At 37.8% G+C, this 20,258-nt stretch overlaps 1 protein-coding gene, 1 long non-coding RNA gene and 1 pseudogene across 2 annotated transcripts; all 3 read left to right on the plus strand.

The window, feature by feature from the left end:
- Positions 1-12: 12 nt before the first annotated feature.
- On the plus strand, positions 13-5,612 carry LOC147928818 (DNA polymerase I A, chloroplastic/mitochondrial-like). Its single transcript, XM_087483996.1, has 12 exons — positions 13-437; positions 771-1,689; positions 1,805-1,996; positions 2,189-2,868; positions 3,047-3,527; positions 3,625-3,720; positions 3,931-4,023; positions 4,117-4,311; positions 4,506-4,598; positions 4,693-4,899; positions 4,992-5,081; positions 5,197-5,612. The coding sequence occupies exons 1-12, from the start codon at positions 289-291 to the stop codon at positions 5,356-5,358; spliced, it is 3,357 nt and encodes a 1,118-aa protein (XP_087340122.1). The 5' UTR covers positions 13-288; the 3' UTR covers positions 5,359-5,612.
- A 2,156-nt stretch (positions 5,613-7,768) lies between these two features.
- On the plus strand, positions 7,769-8,391 carry LOC147928819 (uncharacterized). The gene is made up of 2 exons (XR_015579302.1): positions 7,769-8,041; positions 8,133-8,391. It is a non-coding gene; the product is annotated as an uncharacterized LOC147928819 (long non-coding RNA).
- Positions 8,392-9,528: 1,137 nt separating this feature from the next.
- Positions 9,529-19,525, plus strand: LOC147928820 (putative F-box protein At1g47730 pseudogene; annotated as a pseudogene).
- The last annotated feature ends 733 nt before the right edge of the window (positions 19,526-20,258 follow it).

Below are 20,258 nucleotides of genomic sequence, written 5' to 3' on the forward strand. Positions count from 1 at the left end.
TTTCATAGAAAAATGATAACTTTATCTTATGTTATAGACTATGCTTAGTAGTATATAATTAACAGAGAAAATGATTACAGTAATTAAAAAAAAAATATATAGAAACAAGGGTTTAAGGGACACAGTGCGTCTTCTCTGAAGCGATGGCCACAATAATCTTGTGCTCCTCTTAGCTTTCCTTCTCAGGCAGACCCACTTGCTTGAATCACGACAAAACTCGCCTCCATAAACCCTTATATATCCCTTATCTCCGACGAGTTCAAGCTGGGTAGATTAAGTTGTCTTATAATGGCCATGGGGGTTTCTCTTACCTCCCACAATAACCCTCTTCTTCGCCGCCACTTTTCTCCTTCCTCTTCCTTGCTTTCTCGTTCCTCTCGCTTCTCTTCTCCTTCGGTTCCTTCCTTCCTCGTCCCCCGCCGTATAACCCTTCAAAGGTTTGCACTTTATCTTTCTCAAGGTTTTTTAGTAAATGGGTTCTTCGAGACTACACTTGATAATCGATTAACCTACTCTGTTCTAGGCTCAATTCTACTTGATTATCAATTAACCTGCTCTCTTTTATGCTCAATTTTTAACTTGATTATTGTCTAATTTGCTCTGTTCTAGCCTCTAGGCTTACTTGCTTATGGATTAATTTGCTCTGTTTTTAAGCTCATTTTGTTTATGAGTATGAGGTTTCAACCTGCTTTGTTCTGGGCTCAGTTTTTGTTCTTGTGTTTGTTTGGTTTGCAAGCTCTGATTGTGACTGCTTTATGAATTTTCTTCAGGAGAGTAGCTTCCACTGAGGGAAATGTTGGTTATTCGACTACTACAGTTTGTCAGGGATTTCAACATTCGGGTCAGCAACGCTCATCTTCTGTTGTGTTCAATGGGGAATGGGAACTTCGATCAGAATCTAACAGGGTAAGAATGGTTCCAAAGATTATCAAGGTGGGAAACCAGTCTGAAGTAGCTGAGACTCATCTAGTTCCTGAGAGTGTTAGTGCTTGGAGGGAAAATGAGCTGAGCCTGGAACAAACAAACCCCCACAAGAACAAACTGAGCCTAGACCAAAGCAGGTTAGAACCCGTTACTCAAAAACAAAATGAGCTTAGAATGGTTCCAGAGATTATCAAGGTGGGAAACCAGTCGGAAGTAGCTGAAACTCATCGAGTTCCTGGTGATGTTAGTGCTTGGAGAGAAGAAGCGAAGAAGGTTAGGGAAAGAAATGGTCAAATTGCTAGAAACGTTGACGACAGTTGTTATCTCAATGGCTCTTTCCCAGTTGTATCTAATGCTCCGACTTATGAAACCTCTCAGAAGATTGATTCTGGTTTCAAGCGCAGAGGTAATGGTACTGCTGCTACACTCGATACAGAATCGATTGGCGTTACGCCATCTAGACCTGTTGTGACATTGCCAAGCAAGAGTTTAGAGGTTGTGGCAAGTATTAATGTAAATCCTAAAGGAGAGGAAAAACTGAGACCTCGTAGAAGCAGCGGGAAGTCTTCTGGTACCAAAATCAGCAGTGAGAATACTGATACCATTTCCAAAGTGGAGAAAAGCAGTGACACTTCGAAAGTCCGTGAAAACCTTGGGAAAATATATGATAAGGTTCTCGTTGTTGATAATGTAACCGCTGCAAAAAGTACCGTAGCTAAGCTTGTGAATCAGTATAGGAATCTTGTTCATTCTTGCGATACAGAGGTGTGCTGCATTTTTCTGTTTACGTTGCCATCATTACAGTTCAGACATATTTATGCAATTGGCAAACTGTTTTTCTTACGAAACTTCGTTCTTTCTGATTATTCAATGCTTATAGGTGTCCGGGATTGAGGTGAAGGAAGAAACTCCTGTCAACCATGGTGAATTAATATGTTTCAGTATCTACTGTGGCCCAGAAGCAGATTTTGGTAATGGAAAGTCGTGTATCTGGGTTGATGTTCTTGGTGAAAATGGCAGGGAGGTGTTGGCCGAGTTTAAATCGTATTTTGAAGACTCTGATATCAAAAAAGTAAGTTTTTAAACCTTTCCCTTTCTTGATGTAAACTACATCTTGATTGTTTCTTCATATTCTGTGACATTTGCATTTTCTGGATCATTCTAAATCTTATTCCACTTTCTTGTTGTGTGCTTTTACTGTGAACACTTTTTAGCTATCCTTTCCTTTCATGAAACCCTTATAGGTTGGCTTTCTTCGTTTCAGGTCTGGCACAACTACAGTTTCGATAGCCACATCATTAGGAACCATGGAATTGAAATTTCTGGTTTTCATGCCGACACTATGCACATGGCACGATTATGGGATTCTGCACGACGGACAGAGGGTGGTTATTCACTTGAAGCGCTTACAAGTGACCCAAAAGTTCTTGGGGCCACACAGACGAAAGAGGAAGCAGAGTTCCTTGGTAAAATTTCGATGAAGACTATTTTTGGCAAGAGAAAACTGAAAAAAGATGGATCAGAAGGGAAGATGGTTGTCATTCCCCCTGTTGAAGAGCTTCAGCGAGAAGATCGAGAGGCTTGGATTTCATACTCTGCCTTGGATGCGATAAGCACACTAAAGCTTTACGCAAGCATGTCAAAGAAACTACAACTGAAAGAATGGCGCCTTGATGGAAAGCTAATATCGGGAAGAACAATGTTAGACTTTTACCATGAGTTTTGGCGACCCTTTGGTGAACTTCTTGTTAAAATGGAAGCAGAAGGGATACTTGTAGATAGGGCGTATCTTGCTGAAATAGAGAAAGTAGCCAAAGTCGAGCAGCAAGTTGCTGTTAGTAGGTTTCGAAATTGGGCCTCTAAGTATTGCCCCGATGCAAAGCATATGAATGTTGGTAGCGACACACAATTGCGTCAGCTCTTTTTTGGTGGCGTTTCTAACAGGTATCTTTTTCCTACATTTTTGTGGCATTTCTAACAGGTGTATTGTCTAAGTTAAACAAAAGTTATTACTAATTAGGGAAAATAATAATATCTCTTGGTATATTGTAACAAGAATTACATGATTAGTTTCCTAGTGCTTAGCTTTATGAATTTTAAGTTCTGTTTATTTCTTTCACAGTGAGAATCGTGAGGTTCTTCCAGTTGAAAAACTTTTCAAAGTTCCCAATGTTGATAAGGTTATTGCAGAAGGCAAAAAAACACCGACAAAGTTCCGAAATATCAAACTGCATAGAATCAGCGATAACCCACTTGCAACTGAAACGTTCACTGCTACTGGTTGGCCTTCTATTAGTGGGGATGCTTTGAAAGCCTTAGCTGGGAAAGTTTCTGCTGAATATGACTTTATGGAGGACATCTCAGATATTTCTCTAGAAGACATTTCTGAGGATGATGAGACTGCTGCTACTCAGCTACTAGATCAAACTTCAAAAATACAGAAGCCGAAGACCGATGTTGAAACCAACACATCTGCTTATGGAACAGCTTATGTTGGATTTGGAGGCGGTGAAAGGGGAAAGGAAGCATGTCATGCTATTGCCTCATTATGTGAAGTTTGCTCTATAGATTCTTTGATCTCAAATTTTATTCTTCCATTACAGGTAATTGTTTTTTCGGAACAGCTTCTATCTGAATTTTTAGCTGCTAATCCCTTACCCTTCAGATTGATGTTTATGGAATTGTTTTCTTGTTTGACAGGGAAGTAATGTATCAGGCAAAGATGGTCGTGTCCATTGCTCCCTAAATATCAACACAGAAACTGGGCGTTTATCAGCTAGAAGGCCAAATTTGCAGGTAAGTTTCTATTGTTATCTACTGGTACATTTTTGAAAATTATGTCGGCAGTGATATAGTTATGTTTGAAATTATGTGTTGTGTTAGCAAGAGCTATTACAGTATCTTATTTGAAATGGTCAAGTTATTTTTGTCAATCGTAAGTATGCTACTTATGGTCTTGTAATTGCATTTTAGAATGTGTTACTAAAGTTCTCCTTATCTGCCTAGAACCAACCTGCACTAGAGAAGGATCGGTACAAGATTCGTAAGGCCTTTGTAGCATCACCTGGAAATACACTCATTGTGGCTGATTATGGGCAGGTGAAAATACGATACTCTGGTAGTTGTAGAAACATACGTAAGGGTATTATGCTGGTTCGCTCGTTGACTGTTATTCTCTTTTATCTTCTTCAGCTGGAACTTCGAATTCTGGCACATCTTGCTGGTTGTAAAAGTATGATGGAAGCTTTCAAAGCAGGCGGAGATTTCCACTCAAGGACAGCCATGAATATGTATCCGCATATTCGTGAAGCTGTAGAGAATGGCCAAGTTATCCTTGAATGGCATCCACAACCTGGGGAAGACAAGCCGCCCGTGCCATTGTTAAAGGTGCGTTCTTGTTTAAACTGGTACTGGGATTTTAAAGGATATACTACTTGTTAACTGATAATGAGCAAGTGGTTTGAGTAGCTAAGAAAACATTGACGCCTCTGCTTAATGTATAGAGCCCATCGTTGACACAAAGAACTTAAAAATCTGTGCCCATATTATTTTAACAGTTTGCAAATATGTTTAATACTCAGGACGCCTTTGGGTCAGAGAGAAGAAAAGCGAAGATGCTTAACTTTTCAATTGCATATGGGAAAACAGCGATTGGGCTTTCTAGAGATTGGAAGGTAATACAAAATTACTTTTTGAATCTGTGTGGTCAACTTGAGCTTGCCTGTGTGATGCATCTACAACAATGCCATTTTTTTTAACCATCGAAAGGTCTCAAAAGAAGAAGCTCAAGACACAGTCAATCTGTGGTACAATGACAGACAAGAAGTAAGGAAATGGCAAGACATGCGTAAGAAAGAAGCTTTGACAGACGGGTATGTACGTACTTTATTAGGACGAGATCGTAGATTCCCGACTTATCGTTCACGTCCTCAGAAGAATCATATCCAAAGAGCAGCGATCAACACCCCAGTGCAGGTTTCCATTTTGTTCTTTTATTTTAACATAATATACTAACATCCTTTCTATTCGCCAATCTCAAGTATAAGCATCGTTGATCTGCATCACAGGGAAGTGCGGCTGATGTTGCCATGTGTGCAATGTTGGAAATATCAACAAATCAACAGTTGAAGAAGCTTGGTTGGAGATTGCTTTTACAGGTAAACAACACTCATCAATCTTACCATAACACTAAACATTTGTCAAAAACAAAAAAAAAACTTTTGGGCTCTACTTGTTTGAAACTTGAGTGATAAGACTTCTGTTGGGAAACAGATTCATGATGAAGTAATCTTGGAAGGACCAATGGAATCAGCGGAGATCGCCAAGGACATAGTTGTGGACTGTATGGCTAAACCGTTTAACGGAAAGAATATCCTCTCGGTGGATTTATCTGTAGATGCAAAATGTGCTCCGAACTGGTATTATGCCAAATAAGAAGGGCAAAGAGACCGGTCCAAGGAGAGAATAGTTCAAGGAAGACCATTTTTGGGTACATATATTAAGGTTTGGTATGTTGGCTTTTCGCTTTGTTAATGTTAGGAAGCCTTTGAATGTTGGGCTGTGTAAATTGCTCTCTTTACTTACTAATTCTCTAACTTAACAATGTCTGCAAAAGTGATCTAAGTGACTTTAGAAATACCATGAAACCGTTTAACGTTGGATCGGTTTGTGTAAAATTCTTCTACAAAGATCTCTCTTGTAGGTCCGATTAAGTTGACCTGAACCAAATAATTCAGTTTTGTTCTTTCTATCCAAGTAAATCATAACAAAAGTCAAACCAAAAAAGGAAATCAAATGAATCGATTGAAGCTACATATTGTGAACTATGCTTGGTTAAGTCTCCTTTGCTTGGTTAAGTGTCCTTTGAAGTACATGTCTGATGAGGCAAGGAGTCTCAAAGCGGACGGTCAGCTTCCAAAGAATATCCGTCTTAATTAAGGTGTTGTTGTTGATCTCGATGAAGCTGACGATAATGCGGGTTATGATGACGGGGAAATTGATAGTATCTAAGTTTGTTCCCAGCTTCGTAACAAGAAACCGAAGACTTGGTGATAATATTATTCATGTTAAAAATAGAGATTGTTATGTGTTTGTTTCCCCAAATAATTTTACATAAAGTTGTTCTCAGATTCGTAAGAAGAAACTATTGTTTGGTCAAAAGAGAAACACGAGTTTATCTAAACGCAATTATTGTATATCAGTTGACTAACATAGCTATTTGATGTTAATAAAAACCAGGTAATAGATAGATGAAGTAAAGGCTTATGAAAACGAAAGTATTAAACCCTCTCCAAGTCATACTAATTACCTAAGAATGGGCATATAAACTAGACTGATGAACCTCCTAAACCAAAATGATACGTTCCTTGCGGTATGCATTCCCAATTGCTTAATTAGGAATTTAGGATTGTAGGGAAAGATATATATTAATCATAATTAAACTTCAATATCGAAGAATCACAAACAAAAATGAATTTCTTCTTAGAACTCAAAAATGGATGATCCCAAATTCCCAATAATCAGTGATTTCCCATCTTAGCAATTTCTGTAAATTTTAAAATCCTGATTAATTAAAACATCATTAGGTATCAAATTTGTATTAATTATCCTATGTTTAATATAATCAAAGATAATCCAACTATAATAATATAATGTCACATGGGTGTGCATTTTAATACCAAGTTAATATCTTAAAAGTCATGTATCTTATTATATAAACCTTAGTTTTCAAAGTTAGTAATTCATATAATAGCGACATGTGTCAATTATATCGATAATATTTTGACATATGTGAAAATAAAATTTATTTAATAATTATAGGAAAATTAAAAAAATTTAAAATAAAAGGATTACAATTTTTTTTTGAAAGTATATCAAACCAAAAATAATCTCTTATATCACTAATTCTAATAGGAAAGTTATCTATTAAATTACTAATTTCAATAGGAAAATATGTGCAATTAATAAGGAAAATATGTGCAATTAATAAGGAAAATATTTGCAATTTAATTGCAATTATTATTTATTGTAATTAATCATATAGTTAAAATAAATTTATACATAAAAGTGATTAACATAAGTAAGACATTAATAAGTTTGTATATAAAAATAATACTAATTCTAATTTTAAATTACTAATTCTTGAAGAAAATAAATTAAGAAAATTATACAATTACTTACTATAATACCATAATTAAATAAATTATATTGTCAATTATTAATCATAAAAGAAAAAAAGTTGTAGATACTCACTTTTACATAAAAAAAAATCTCATAATAACGTCTTTGAATTTTTGATTAATTTATGATAATGCTGGACAAATAGTAAAACTATTACTTATGAGATTACAAAATATGAAACAAATATATATAAGATATTGTTACTTTTTAAAAATATGAGATAAAATTAATTTTCAGTTTTTTTTTGAGAATTATGTTTTTTTTTAGTTTTTATAAAATATTAAGTAAGGTATAAATTTGATACAATGCACATTTTTTTTATATGAAAATTATAAATGTTACTCATTGGGATTGAGTGCATAGAATTAAAATCTAATTTTATTATCATGTAATAATATATTAAAAAAATTATATTGCATGATGGAATGTGTGAACTCTAAATCCGGTTTTTTTTTTAAAATCAAATGAAAAAATTAATATTTTAAAAAATCCGTTTTTTTCTTATATCCGCTTTAATACTTGGGTCTGATCTAGTTATTATATATCTTTATAATTTACCACTATTATTAAAAAAAAGGAGATAAATATATTTATTTATTTACCATAAAATTATTAATACAAAATTTATTAATTATCTGCTTTAGGAATATGATCTAAATGAAAAAGAAAAAAAATCAAAACTATATTCAAGTATTTTTTTCTCTATACTAACATTTTCTGTCACAAATGATTATTTCCTTGTTTCCTATGTATATGCATGTATCTGCACGGGATACATATATGTATATTGACATGAAAGAAAATTTACATATCACAAAAGAAGAAGAAGAAGAGAATATTTACAATACATTGTCAAACATTAAGAGAAAAAAAATGGTTTCTTTTCACAAATGCATCTTCCTAACTTTCCTATGTATTGCCCTTGTTTTGAGTCGAGGTATATCACTGTTCCACATTCTTATGCAACATGTTACTAATCAATTGTAGTTTAGGGGTGTAATTGTTACTATCTTTTTTTACATTTCAAGGTCTTGCGGAAAAGAAGATATATTCTACTACAGAAGAAAATTCTCGTATGACGACACATATTTATACGATAATGCCTATCGGTTCATGTGGAGAAATCAAAGATTGCAATAAAAAATGCATCGAACAAAAGTATAAAAAAGGAGGATCATGTGTAAATTCGGCGTCAGATTCTATTTGCGTTTGTATAGTTTGAATCTTAACATACTATATATGATTACTACCATCTAATCACAAGAATAATATTTTCTTCTTTTGCAACTTTTTCCAATTTTAGACACAGGCTTTATAAACAATAATATTGATACCTTAATAGCACTTATGTAAGTTCTTTTTCTTTTTTTAACATAACCATACACACATAAATTCACTTATTTTCTTTTTTAATTATATTCAAATGAGGTATTTTCTTAATAGTAAAATTTTAAGTAAAAAGTTATAAAGTTTATATATCCAAATTATTAATTTAGTTCATATCAAGTTGTCTTAACTCACATATCTTTCTAAAACTTTAGCAATTAAAACAGATCTCTATAAATTAGTATTATTACAAATCTCTAGAAATATTAAATATATAATAATTTATGTATAAATTAATATCACTATAAATGCCTATTTTAGGGGCCCATTTAAAAAAATATTCATTTTAGCTGTCCATTTTCAAAAATATCCCTTGTTAAAAATATGAAAAGTTTCTGACATTTTATAAGCTAGGTTTAGAAAGTATTTCTTGATGATGGTATATGCTTGGATACTCGATTAAAGTGCTTGAAATGTTTTATAAGAGTTTTACAAGGTATTTTAAAAGGTTCTACAATGTATTTATATGGTTTTATAAAGTATTTATAAGATTATACACATTTATAAAAATAATTTGTATATATTTTATTATTTTTATAAGGTTATAAACTTATTTGAGTATATCTCAAATTTTAGTTTCTAGAAGCATTTTTTATAAATTTTTTATAAATTTTTAGAAATATGATATTGGAAAGTGTTTAAGAAAAAAAATCTTATGGTCTCTACAATACTATTTTGCAAAAAGTTTGATTGTATTGAGTGAAGAAAACCCTACTTGTCGAGCGATCTAAACTTAATTCAATCGGACGAGTCGTGTTGACAAATCTAATTCAATCGAGTCTAGTTAACAAACGAAAAGTTTCAATCAATAACAAAAATCACTAAACATTTTTTTTTCTCTGACTTTTGTAATTCTACTCATTTAATATAGTAATTTTCTGGATAAAAAAATAATAAAAAAATGACTATGAGTTTATTTTGTGAGGCGAAATTTAGGCTTTAGAATCCTTCAAAATTTGATTGGGTAAAATATGACTAGAAAAACATTTGTATTTGTTTTATTAAAGCCTTGAGAACCTTTAATGCCAATTTGTCGATCGATAGCCACCAAAGATATAAATAGAGGAACGATAGTGAATTGGGGCTTTCGACGAAAAACTAAAATGGAGCAACCAAAAGACAAGATCGAAGGAAAAAGAAACAGAAGAAGAAAATCTTCATCATCGTCGTCATCAATATCATTACCTTCCTTACCCCTCGATCTAACGTTGGACATATTCTTAAGGCTGACAGTGAAATCTGTTGTGAGGCTTCGTTGTGTTTCGAAGCTTTGGTCATCACTCACCACCGATCCATATCTCACCAACTCGTTGGAAACTCGACCAAATATTCTACTCTTCTTCAAATCTGGAGCCAGGTTCTTTGTTTTCTCGCTTTATCAACATAATAGGAACCCAAACTCTTTATATTACTCCTCTTCTCAACCTATCAGTGATAGTTACCATATCACCTCTCCAAATTATTGTTCATTCACCATCAAAAACGAGTCAGTCCATGGCTTGATCTGCTTACAATATGCAGCCACTCCAATAGTTTGGAACCCTACTAAGAGAGAGAGTTTACAACTTTAACCAAACCTAACAAGAGCTGGACGAATATAACAGTCTTTTTAGGGTATAATCCTATCGAAGGTAAACGCAAAGTAGTGTGCATGCCGTATGATTGGAAAGAATCCGATGAGTGTAGGGTTTTAACATTGGGATCAGCTCAAGAACAATGGCGGACGGTCAAGACCAACTACAAGTACAAACCTTTCACTCGCAATCGCACAGAAGGTTACGGAAATTGCACATGCGTCAACGGTTTTCTATATTATCGAGCCCTTATTGGTCCTGATCGTGTCATAATGAGGTTCGATGTAAGTGAAAGTGCGTTAGAGTTTTGATGGTAACATGAGGCTGTGAAGTGTCTCAGAGGTCTGATATGCTGACGTGGCGTGACGTGCTGATGTGGAGAAAGATTGTGGAGCGTGATGACAAGATGCATGAGAAGGAAGGAAGAAGAGATGCATGATATACACGAAGATATTGAGAGTATATTTGATCGAGAGAGATAAGGAAGGATATTTTCTTAGGGATATTTCCTTTTAGTTAAGATACACATAGATCTAGGTTAGAGATCATTTGTGTGGGTATAAGTATACGAGGGTTAGCCACAAAAAGAGCTAGCACTCGTGGGGATAAAGTTGTGAGATTTGTAAACCTTCAAGCATTCTCAAAAAAGGCTTAGAAGGTGAGTTTGTTTTACTCTTTTAGATCTACACAGGGTGTTGTGCTAGATAGATAGGAGAGTGAGCTTAGGTTCATATCTTGTAACAAACGAGATTTTTTATAAGATTAAATAAAAGCGTTTACTTGACGCGTTTCCAAGTGGGTTGTTTGAATTGTGTGTTCTCTATACCTTTACAATTGGTATCAGAGCAGACACCTGATAAAAAGTTCTGGTATCCTTTTTCAACAGGTGAGATCTTGCGACAAGGGTATGGAGAAATCACTGGATTTTGTTGCGGTTTAAACACCATTGAAACTCGATCCTGAGTGCTTTGGTTTTTGGAAAGTGTCAATCAAACAGGCCATCTCGAGAATTGACATGGAAGCTTGGTTTGCGGTGGAAGATGGTTGGTCACATCCTGCGGAGAAGAATGAGGAAGGAGAACTGGTTCCTAAGCACAGGAAAAAATGGACAGCAGAAGAAAAAGCGGAGTCCAAACACAACTCACAGGCACTGTCAGTTATCTTCAAGTCTCTGCCTAGGGATATCTTCAACCAAGTTCAAGGATGTGTAGCCGCCAAGGAAGCATGGGATAGTGGTCATCACTTTTGAGGGCACAAGCAGGGTCAAACGCACATGGCTGGACAATCTTGCATCAGATTTCGAAAACTTGCACATGTCTGAAACCGATTCAGTGGCTGATTACAGCAGCCGGTTGAGTGGTATTGTACAAGAAGCTGTAGTCTTGGGTAAACGGTATAAGGACAAGAAGCTTGTGAAGAAATTCCTCAGAAGTCTGCCTGACAAGTTTCAACCACACAGGTCTGCTATAGATGTGTCACTGAACTCTGATGAGCTCAAGTACAATCAGGTGGTTGGGATGATGCAGGCGTTTGAGATACAGCTAAAGAAGAAAGAAAAGATGAATGAGAAGTCTTTTGCCCTTAAAGCTATAGAAGAACAAAAGCTTGCAGAGTCTCAGGAGGTTGCTGATGAGGAAAAGGTGGGCTTGTTGGTTAAGAAGTACTTTCGTAAGATGGAAAGAGGTCAGCGGAAGGGAACCACATCGCTCATGAAATCCAACACTGATAAGGAGATCAGGAAGAGTGACAAGCAGGAGCGACAGTGTGCTGAGTGTGAGGGATTTGGACATTACAAGTCTGAGTGTCCAAACAACAAACGTAAAAATTCTCTGCAGTGTTATGGGTGTAAGGGTTATGGTCACACTAAGTTTGATTGTCCTTCACGTGAGAACAAGCAGAAGTCTTACATTACTTGGAGCGAAAGTGACTCAGATGAAGAAGACAGCAAAAGGGAGATTCTGAACAGCTTTGTGGCACTGCTGGGTGTCATTGAGGAAGACGAAGAAGATGAGGTGTTGGTAAAAAACAAAGGTATAGATGAGAAGGTTGAATCTGATTCAGATGGAGAGGAGGCTGATTTGTCGGTAGAAGATCATATAGAACTTCTCATCAAGACAGTGTTACAAAAGACCCAAGACAACACCCAGTTGACTTCCGAAAGGGATACTTTGCAGCTAAAGAACTAAGTGAAGAGAAAGCCAAGACTTTGCGTCATGAGAAGGTGTTAGAGGAACAGCTCAAGAATATCAGAATGCTCAGTAAGGGAACTAAAGATCTGGATACACTGCTTAGTACTGGAAGATCAAGCAATCTGAAGTGGGGCGTGAGTTATCAAGGAACAAACACTAACACGACCACCCAGTTTGTCAAAGGGATGGGGTATGAGCCCAAGCTGAAAGAGAAGGAATTCCCTACAACGACCAGTCTGTATGGTCAGCATTCTGTGAAAACAAATCCAAGAATCCCAAGGATGAGGAGGCAGCCTGGTTTGTCTACAAGACAGCCATATGCCTCAAATGGGTTTCAGCAGACGGCTCAAAGACCTGTTCAGCTTAGTAGAAGAAGAGGATGCTGGTACTGTGGACATCTAACTCACTATAAAGCCCAGTGCTACCAATTTCAGAATCGTGTGTCAAGCCTGATGCAACGTGGTGTGTTTTATCCAGCTGTAAGAAGAAACACTCAGGGATGTGTCAGGAAAGATGATCTCTACTGTCAAGTGGCATTCATGGCCGAAAGAGCAGAAGTTGATCAGGCCAAGTGGTATTTTGATAGTGGATGCTCCAGGCATATGACTGGTGCCCTTGACAATCTATCTCATATAGAAGATGTTGATGGAGGGAGAGTTACCTTTGGTGATGGAGGAAAGGGAACAATCCGAGGAAAAGGTACAACTAGTGGTGAATCTCAACCACATCTTAAGGATGTTTTCTTGGTCGAAGGTTTGAAGGCAAATCTGATAAGTATTAGTCAGTTGTGTGATGAAGGCCTGGATGTCACATTTACCAAGAAGGGGTGCAAGGATGTTGATCAACAAGGATCTGTGCGACTCAGAGGAAGGAGATCTGGTATAACTGTTACATGTGGAAATCATCAATGCAGTGTTTCAACACGACCACTGAGTTGGACACAGAGCTATGGCATCAGAAACTTGGTCACTTGAATATTCGCACAATGATGAGATTGGCTAATCAAGAAGTTGTGCGTGGAATTCCAAAGCTGAAGGGCGACACACATTTCATATGTGGTCCTTGCAACAAGGGCAAGCAAGTCAAGGCATCTCATGGGCCAGTGGCAGACATTCGAACTAGTCATGCACTTCAACTGGTACATATGGATCTGATGGGTCCAATACAAGTTCAAAGCATATCTGGGTGACGGTTCATCTTTGTCATGGTGGACGATTTCACTCGCTACACCTAGGTGCGATTTCTGCGTGAAAAATCAGATGCTCTTGAATGTTTTCGTATACTTGCCTTGCATATTAAGAGTGAAAAATGTTCTATCCAAACTATTTGGAGTGATCATGGAGGAGAATTTTGGAATGACAAGTTCGATCAATTCTGCGGACATCAAGGCATTGTTCATCAGTATTCTGCTCCAAGAACACCAGAGCAGAATGGTGTTGTAGAGTGGAGGAACAGAACACTGCAAGAAATGGCACGAGCTATGCTGCATGGTAATCAGGTTCCTCATCGTTTTTGGGATGAAGCTGTTAACACCGCCTGTTACATCATCAACCGGGTGTATGTCCGACCAGGGACCAACAAGACTCCCTATGAATTGTGGAAAGGAAAGTCTCCAACAGTAAGCTACTTTCATGTGTTTGGCTGTCTCTGCTACATTTTGAATGACAAGGATCAGTTGGGTAAGTTTGACTCCAAGAGTGATAAAGGGATCTTCCTTGGTTATTCAGGACATAGCACTGCATTCCGTGTCTACAACAAATGCATAAGATCGGTTCAGGAAACGGTCAATGTTGTCTTTGATGATACCTCGTTTCAACGAGTTGCTATGGTACCTGTTATCTCCGACAAGGATCTGGTAACTGATGATGAGAAGCACGAGCAAGGGCCTGAAAGCCATGGTGACTCTGTCAGCCCTGTGTTATCATCGGATGCTCTTACTCCATCTTCTCAGGTTCATCGGAATCACTCCTTAGGTTCATCAGAATCACTCCTCAGGTGATGTTATCGGTGCGATTCAGGGGTGTAGAGTTACCAGAAGCAAACATATTGATTTTGCTCAACTGGCTGGAAATAAACAGAAGGTTGTGGTTCCTGACACTGTTTCTCAGGACTCTGAGACTGTTCAATTAGCCTGCTTTGTTTCAACTATGGAGCCAAAGAATCACAAAGAGGCACTTCGAGATGAGTTTTGGGTTGCTGCGATGCAAGATGAGCTAGAACAGTTTGAGCGAAGCAATGTGTGGGAACTCACTAAACGGCCTGCTAATGTCAATGTAGTGAGAACAAAGTGGATCTTCAGGAATAAGAGTGATGCCAGTAGGTGCATTGTGAGAAACAAAGCAAGACTGGTGGCTCAAGGTTATTCTCAAGTTGGAGGAGTTGATTTTGATGAGACCTTTGCTCCAGTAGCAAGGTTAGAATCAATCAGATTCATGTTCGGTATGTCGTGTGCTCTCAAGTTCACATTGCATCAGATGGATGTCAAAAGTGCCTTTCTGAATGGAATATTACAAGAAGAGGTGTTTGTTGAGCAACCAAAAGTCTTTGAGAACCCACAACATCCTGAGCATGTGTACCGGCTGAAGAAAGCGCTGTATGGTCTTAAGCAGGCCCCTAGAGCATGGTATGAGAGGTTGACAACTTTCCTTCTGGATCAAGGTTACAGTCGCGGGAGTGTAGACAAAACACTGTTTGTTCTTAACAGTGACAACGCTCTGATGTTTGTTTAGATCTATGTTGATGACATCATCTTTGGTTCTACTTGTCAACCTCTGGTAAAAAGGTTTGTGGAAAGCATGTCACAGGAATTTGAGATGAGTATGGTAGGAGAGCTGTAATACTTTCTGGGATTGCAAGTGGAACAATCTGCTGATGGGATTTCTGTGTCTCAAAGCACTTATGCCAAAGAGTTGGTACAGCGGTTTGGTTTAGGGAAGAGCAAAGAAGCAAAGGTCCATATGGGTGTCAATGACAAGCTTTCAAAAGATGAAGGAGGCGAGGATGTGGATTAATGACTATACAGAGGTATGATTGGAAGCCTGCTATATCTGACAGCAAGTCGTCCAGACATATGTTTGTCAGTGGGGATATGCGCACGGTACCAAGCCAAGCCTAAGATGTCACACTTACTAGCCGTTAAGAAGATCATCAAGTACATCAAAGGGACAATGAACTTTGGTATTTTCTTCACCAAGGACACCAACAATAGTTTAAGCGGATACTGCAATGCTGATTGGGCAGGATCTGTGGATGATCGTCGAAGTACAAGTGGGGGATGCTTTTTCATGGGCAACAACCTGATATCGTGGCATAGCAAGAAGCAGAACAGTGTCTCCCTATCAACCGCTGAGGCTGAATACATTGCCTTGGGCAGCTGTCGTACACAACTCCTGTGGATGCGTCAAATGTCCTCCGACTATGGTATGGATTCTAATACTCTGTTAAATCATTGTGATAATTTGAGTGCAATAAAAATCTCAAAGAATCCTGTTCAGCATTCTAGAACTAAACACATAGATATTAGACACCACTTTGTTCGTGAACTCGTTGAGGCGAAACTGATCGAGATTGACCATGTGAGCACCGATTTTCAGCTGGCTGATTTGTTTACTAAGCCTCTGGACTTTAACAGATTCATTAATCTGAGAAAGTCTATTGGTGTCTGTGAATTCTAATCTCTTTCACTGAGTTGTGTTGATCTAAGACAGGAACATGAGTTATGAAAGATCATGGAAATCCTGGAATATATATAAGATCAACACTCTAAAAAGGCTGTGGGAAATAGCTGCCTGTCATGTCGGTCTGTCCATCCTGTTAAACGTTGTCATGATTTAAGGAGGTCAAAGAGCTGTGAAGAGACATGCACATTTATTCTCAGGATCAATAACCTGTTGAATGACAAGCCTAGAATCAGTGACTGAAAAAATCAAGTGATGTCACTAAAGCTCAAGGTGATGAAGCAGCCATCAAGAGGCTGAGTGGAATTAAAAATAAAAAAAAAAAAATGTTGTGCCCTTCAAAGAGATGATCTCCAGCTGCCTTAACATGTTAGGATGGACTGAAGACTAAAGGCATGCTAGTGTGAAAGACTACCCACATGCAACAGTTCTCTGATCTTCGACAATTCAAGAGGTTGTTATAGTTCCTAATGAAGGTTCTGAACAAGTGGTTGACACGACAAATGTATGACTAGTGTTATCATTTTTATGTTTATAAAAAATAAAAAATAAAAATAAAAAAGGGGGTTTGCTCATGTGTGTTTAATTCTCGATCTGGGTCCCTTAGGGTTCATCATTAGTGGTTGTGCGTATCTGTGTTTTTGATTCATGAATGTGATAAAATTTGGTCTTAAAAAGGGATGAATGCAGTTTATTCAAGCATTGTCATTAATTGTAACTGAATGAATTAACAGATGAATGTAATCGAAAAAGGAAATAGATATGGTGTACACTGATGTTTAATTGAGTGGTTTCAAGATTGTTCTTTAATTTTTGGGCCGAGTTCGTGCAGCCCATTGAGACTCACGTGTGTGTATAAAAAGGAGCAGCTAGGGTTTTGGCTCCTTCCTCATCACCTATGCGATTTCAATCCTGTGTCGATTAAACTTCTAATTCATCTTTTTCCTCTCTTGTCGATCGATCCTCTGATCATCATGAAGTCCATCTTTAGTGGTTTCCACTAGGATTCCAGTTCCGATGAAGAGCTCCACACTCCACCGTCTTCGTTGCCTCCGCCAACTCATCATGCTCCGATCGATCCTTCGACAACAATGGTGATCTATCATCCCCGTGACGAGTCCACCTCAGCAATTCCGGCTCCGGTGGATCCAGTTCCCTCGCCTTCCTACTTCGAGGGGAACCACGAGACGTGTGACTCTTCGTCTTCTCCGCCTAGAGAAGTGTCGCCTCGGTATCCGGTGGAAGATCTTACCGGTGATGTACCCATGCCTGCTCTGTCTTCTCATGGAATCTCCTCGCGTCTGCGCAAAAGACAACCGCCTGCTGATCTCAACTGTCGTGACTCGAAGCGTCCGTCTCTTCCCATGGATAAGGGCACCTCCACAACCTCTCGTGGTGCTGCTTCAAAGGAGTTTGACTCCAAACGGTTCACGTCCTCCGAAGCTGCTCGAAGGTATGGTTTCTTTGCCTCTCGAACACTTGCCCCAGAAGTATGTTACTCTCAAGGAGTCACTGATCAGGCTAGGGAGTTCATAGATAGAGCTGGACTACTGAAAACAGTCACGCAAGTTGGGGCCTTTGATTCGGATGTGATCTATGAGTTTTGGGCAAATCTACCAACGATCAAGGTTGAGGGGGAGTCTGTTGAGGTGCTTGTTCGCGATTGGGTGTACGAATTTTCTCCAAGCCGCATCAATGCTCTGTTTGGTCTGCAGTCTGTGGATGTGCGTCAACAGCGGTTGCAAACAGATGCAATTTTGGAGGAGGATCTGGCACTGTTCCTCTCTGATGGTAAGGTTAAATCCTGCAAGCAGCTTGTGTCCACTGCGATCACGAACCCTGTCATCAAGGATCTGCATCGAATATGCTGTAGCAACTGGTCTCCAACGGTTAACACAGGGTACATCTCAACAAACATGGCTCTGGTGATCTACATGATCATGCATGGGATTTCGTTCGATTTTGGACGAATGATCTATGATCAGATCATACAGTTGGGACTGCAAGCCCAGTCAGGCTTTCGGTTGCCGTTTCCCAGCCTTATTCATCAGTTGTTGACTGCTCAGCGACATGTCCCAAGTCTTTGGTCTTAAGACGAAAAGAAGACTAAGGGGAAGAAGACTGCATCCGCTCCAGTTGGGCATGTTCCTCGGAGTGGTACGTCTGTAGAGCGTGATGCCATTCGTTTGGCTATCAAGATCCTGCAAGAAGCCTTGGATGCTGGTAAGTAGTCTCTCCCTGTTTATATTTTGACTTGTGACTTGTCCTATTGATATTTTTGACTAACCTGTGCCAAACAAGCAGGGGGAGATGAGTCTGATTCAGAGGCTTGAGGGGGAGTTTGAGCTATTGGGGAGCTGTTTGTTAAATTTTTCGTTTGTTATTTTAATTCCTTTTCACACTTTGTCTTGTCGAAATTTAAGACTTGATGGTTTGTATTGGTGGGATGATTTTTGTCGCGCCTTAACAAGCGGTTGTTTCCTCAGATCATTGTTCGTTGCACTTGTTTGCTGGCATGGTTGTTGTGTTTTTGTGTTGGCTGTGTTTGTGTTTTTTTTTCCAGGGTTGATGCTTTGGATGCTTGTGTGGCAAGATTCAGTAAAAAAGGGGGAGATTGAAAGTGCGTCAGAGTTTTGATGGTAACAGGAGGCTGTGAAGTGTCTTAGAGGTCTGATATGCTGATGTGGCTTGACGTGCTGATGTGGAGAAAGATTGTGGAGCGAGATGACAAGATGCGTGAGAAGGAAGGAAGAAGAGATCAAGATATACACGAAGATATTGAGAGTATATTTGATCGAGAGAGATAAGGAAGAATATTTTCTTAGGGATAAGGAATATTTCCTTTTAGTTAAGATACTCATAGATCTAGGTTAGAGATCGTTTGTGTGGGTATAAGTATAAGAGGGTTAGCCACAAAAAGAGCTAGCACTCGTGGGGATAAAGTTGTGAGATTTGTAAACCTTCAAACATTCTCAAAAAGGCTTAGAAGGTGAGTGTGTTTTACTGTTTTAGATATACACAGGGTGTTGTGCTAGATAGATAGGAAAGTGAGCTTAGGTTCATATCTTGTAACAAACGAGAGTTTTTATAAGATTAAATAAAAGCGTTTGCTTGGCGCGTTTCCAAGTGGTTGTTTGAATTGTGTGTTCTCTAACAGTAAGATCTGAAACGTTTTATGCAATGACATTACCATGGGAGGATAAGTATTGGCCTGTGATGATGGTATCTAATCAAGGAAGGTTAGTATGTCTTGGCTCCACTCATGATAGTGTTTCATTTTGGGTTTTGAAGGATGGACAACAACTCGAATGGTCGAATCATATCTTGTTACCTCTTTCTCACTATGGTCGGGGTTTGAAAAATAAGTTCAAACTAATAGGTATCACTGGTGATGGTGAAATGATTTATGTACCAACGACGGCGCTCAAATCTGATCTTCATATCATATATATCAATCCAATGACAAAGACGTTTCGACGAGTCTGAGTACAATGGGATTGCAGATAATGATTTTCGACAACGCTATGGACTTGGAGAGAGACCTCTGCGTGGGATCCAATATTTCCCCAATCACACTGAACCCTTCATGTCTTAATAATTCTTTTTTCTTTGTTTTCTTGTTATTTTTGTAGTGACACCTTTATTCATTTTTAATCTTTAGTATTGTCTTTACATTTTATAGTTGGAACTTTGAGGCTGTTTTCATATTGTTATGATATTCTATCCAGTTCTAATTATTTATTACCAACAAAAAGAAATTGTGATCTTTAGGTAAACTAACTACAAAACATGGATGCACATGGAAACAATAAGCATATACCTTTTCTGAATATGACGAAACTATATGTATAGTAGTTACTAGCTTTTGCTAAGTCAAAGAACCAAAAAACTACGAACAATGTAATGTTTATAGCATTTAGGGGTTGAAAACTTAATTGAAATGCTTTTTGCCATAAAAAGTTTAGTTCTTTTTAATTAATATAATTTATTAGAAAATTTAATCACATCTATTAGTATATGTAAACCATACAATAATATTACGAACCTAAAACTTTTGATTCCTAAAAGTCAGCCTATCATATCATAAGGGAATTAGGCTTTTAACCCTACTAAATATGTATGCCAAAATTTATTGGTATTTCTGAAGTAGTGTCTGTGTGATTCAAGACGTGATACATGATTGCTGTTGTTTTATGTGTGAGAAGTTTCTAGAAGGCTTGAGAAGACAATATTGAAGGACGGTTTGAGGATGAATTGAAGAGGAAAACTACTATTTCTTTGGTTGATTAAATTGGAGTTTTACAAGGAAAAGGAAAATATCAAAAAGA

Source organism: Camelina sativa, chromosome 14 (genome assembly GCF_030686135.1).
Source record: "Camelina sativa cultivar CO46 ecotype springtype chromosome 14, ASM3068613v1".
In the NCBI taxonomy this organism is placed as follows: domain Eukaryota; kingdom Viridiplantae; phylum Streptophyta; class Magnoliopsida; order Brassicales; family Brassicaceae; genus Camelina; species Camelina sativa.

Bases quoted from the DNA above. Each gene is read 5' to 3' on its own strand.
- LOC147928818 (XM_087483996.1), top strand. From the start codon at position 289: ATGGCCATGGGGGTTTCTCTTACCTCCCACAATAACCCTCTTCTTCGC. The intron at 4,024-4,116 runs GTGAAAATACGA...TATCTTCTTCAG, and splicing joins TTGTGGCTGATTATGGGCAG to CTGGAACTTCGAATTCTGGC. The intron at 5,082-5,196 runs GTAAACAACACT...GTTGGGAAACAG, and splicing joins GTTGGAGATTGCTTTTACAG to ATTCATGATGAAGTAATCTT.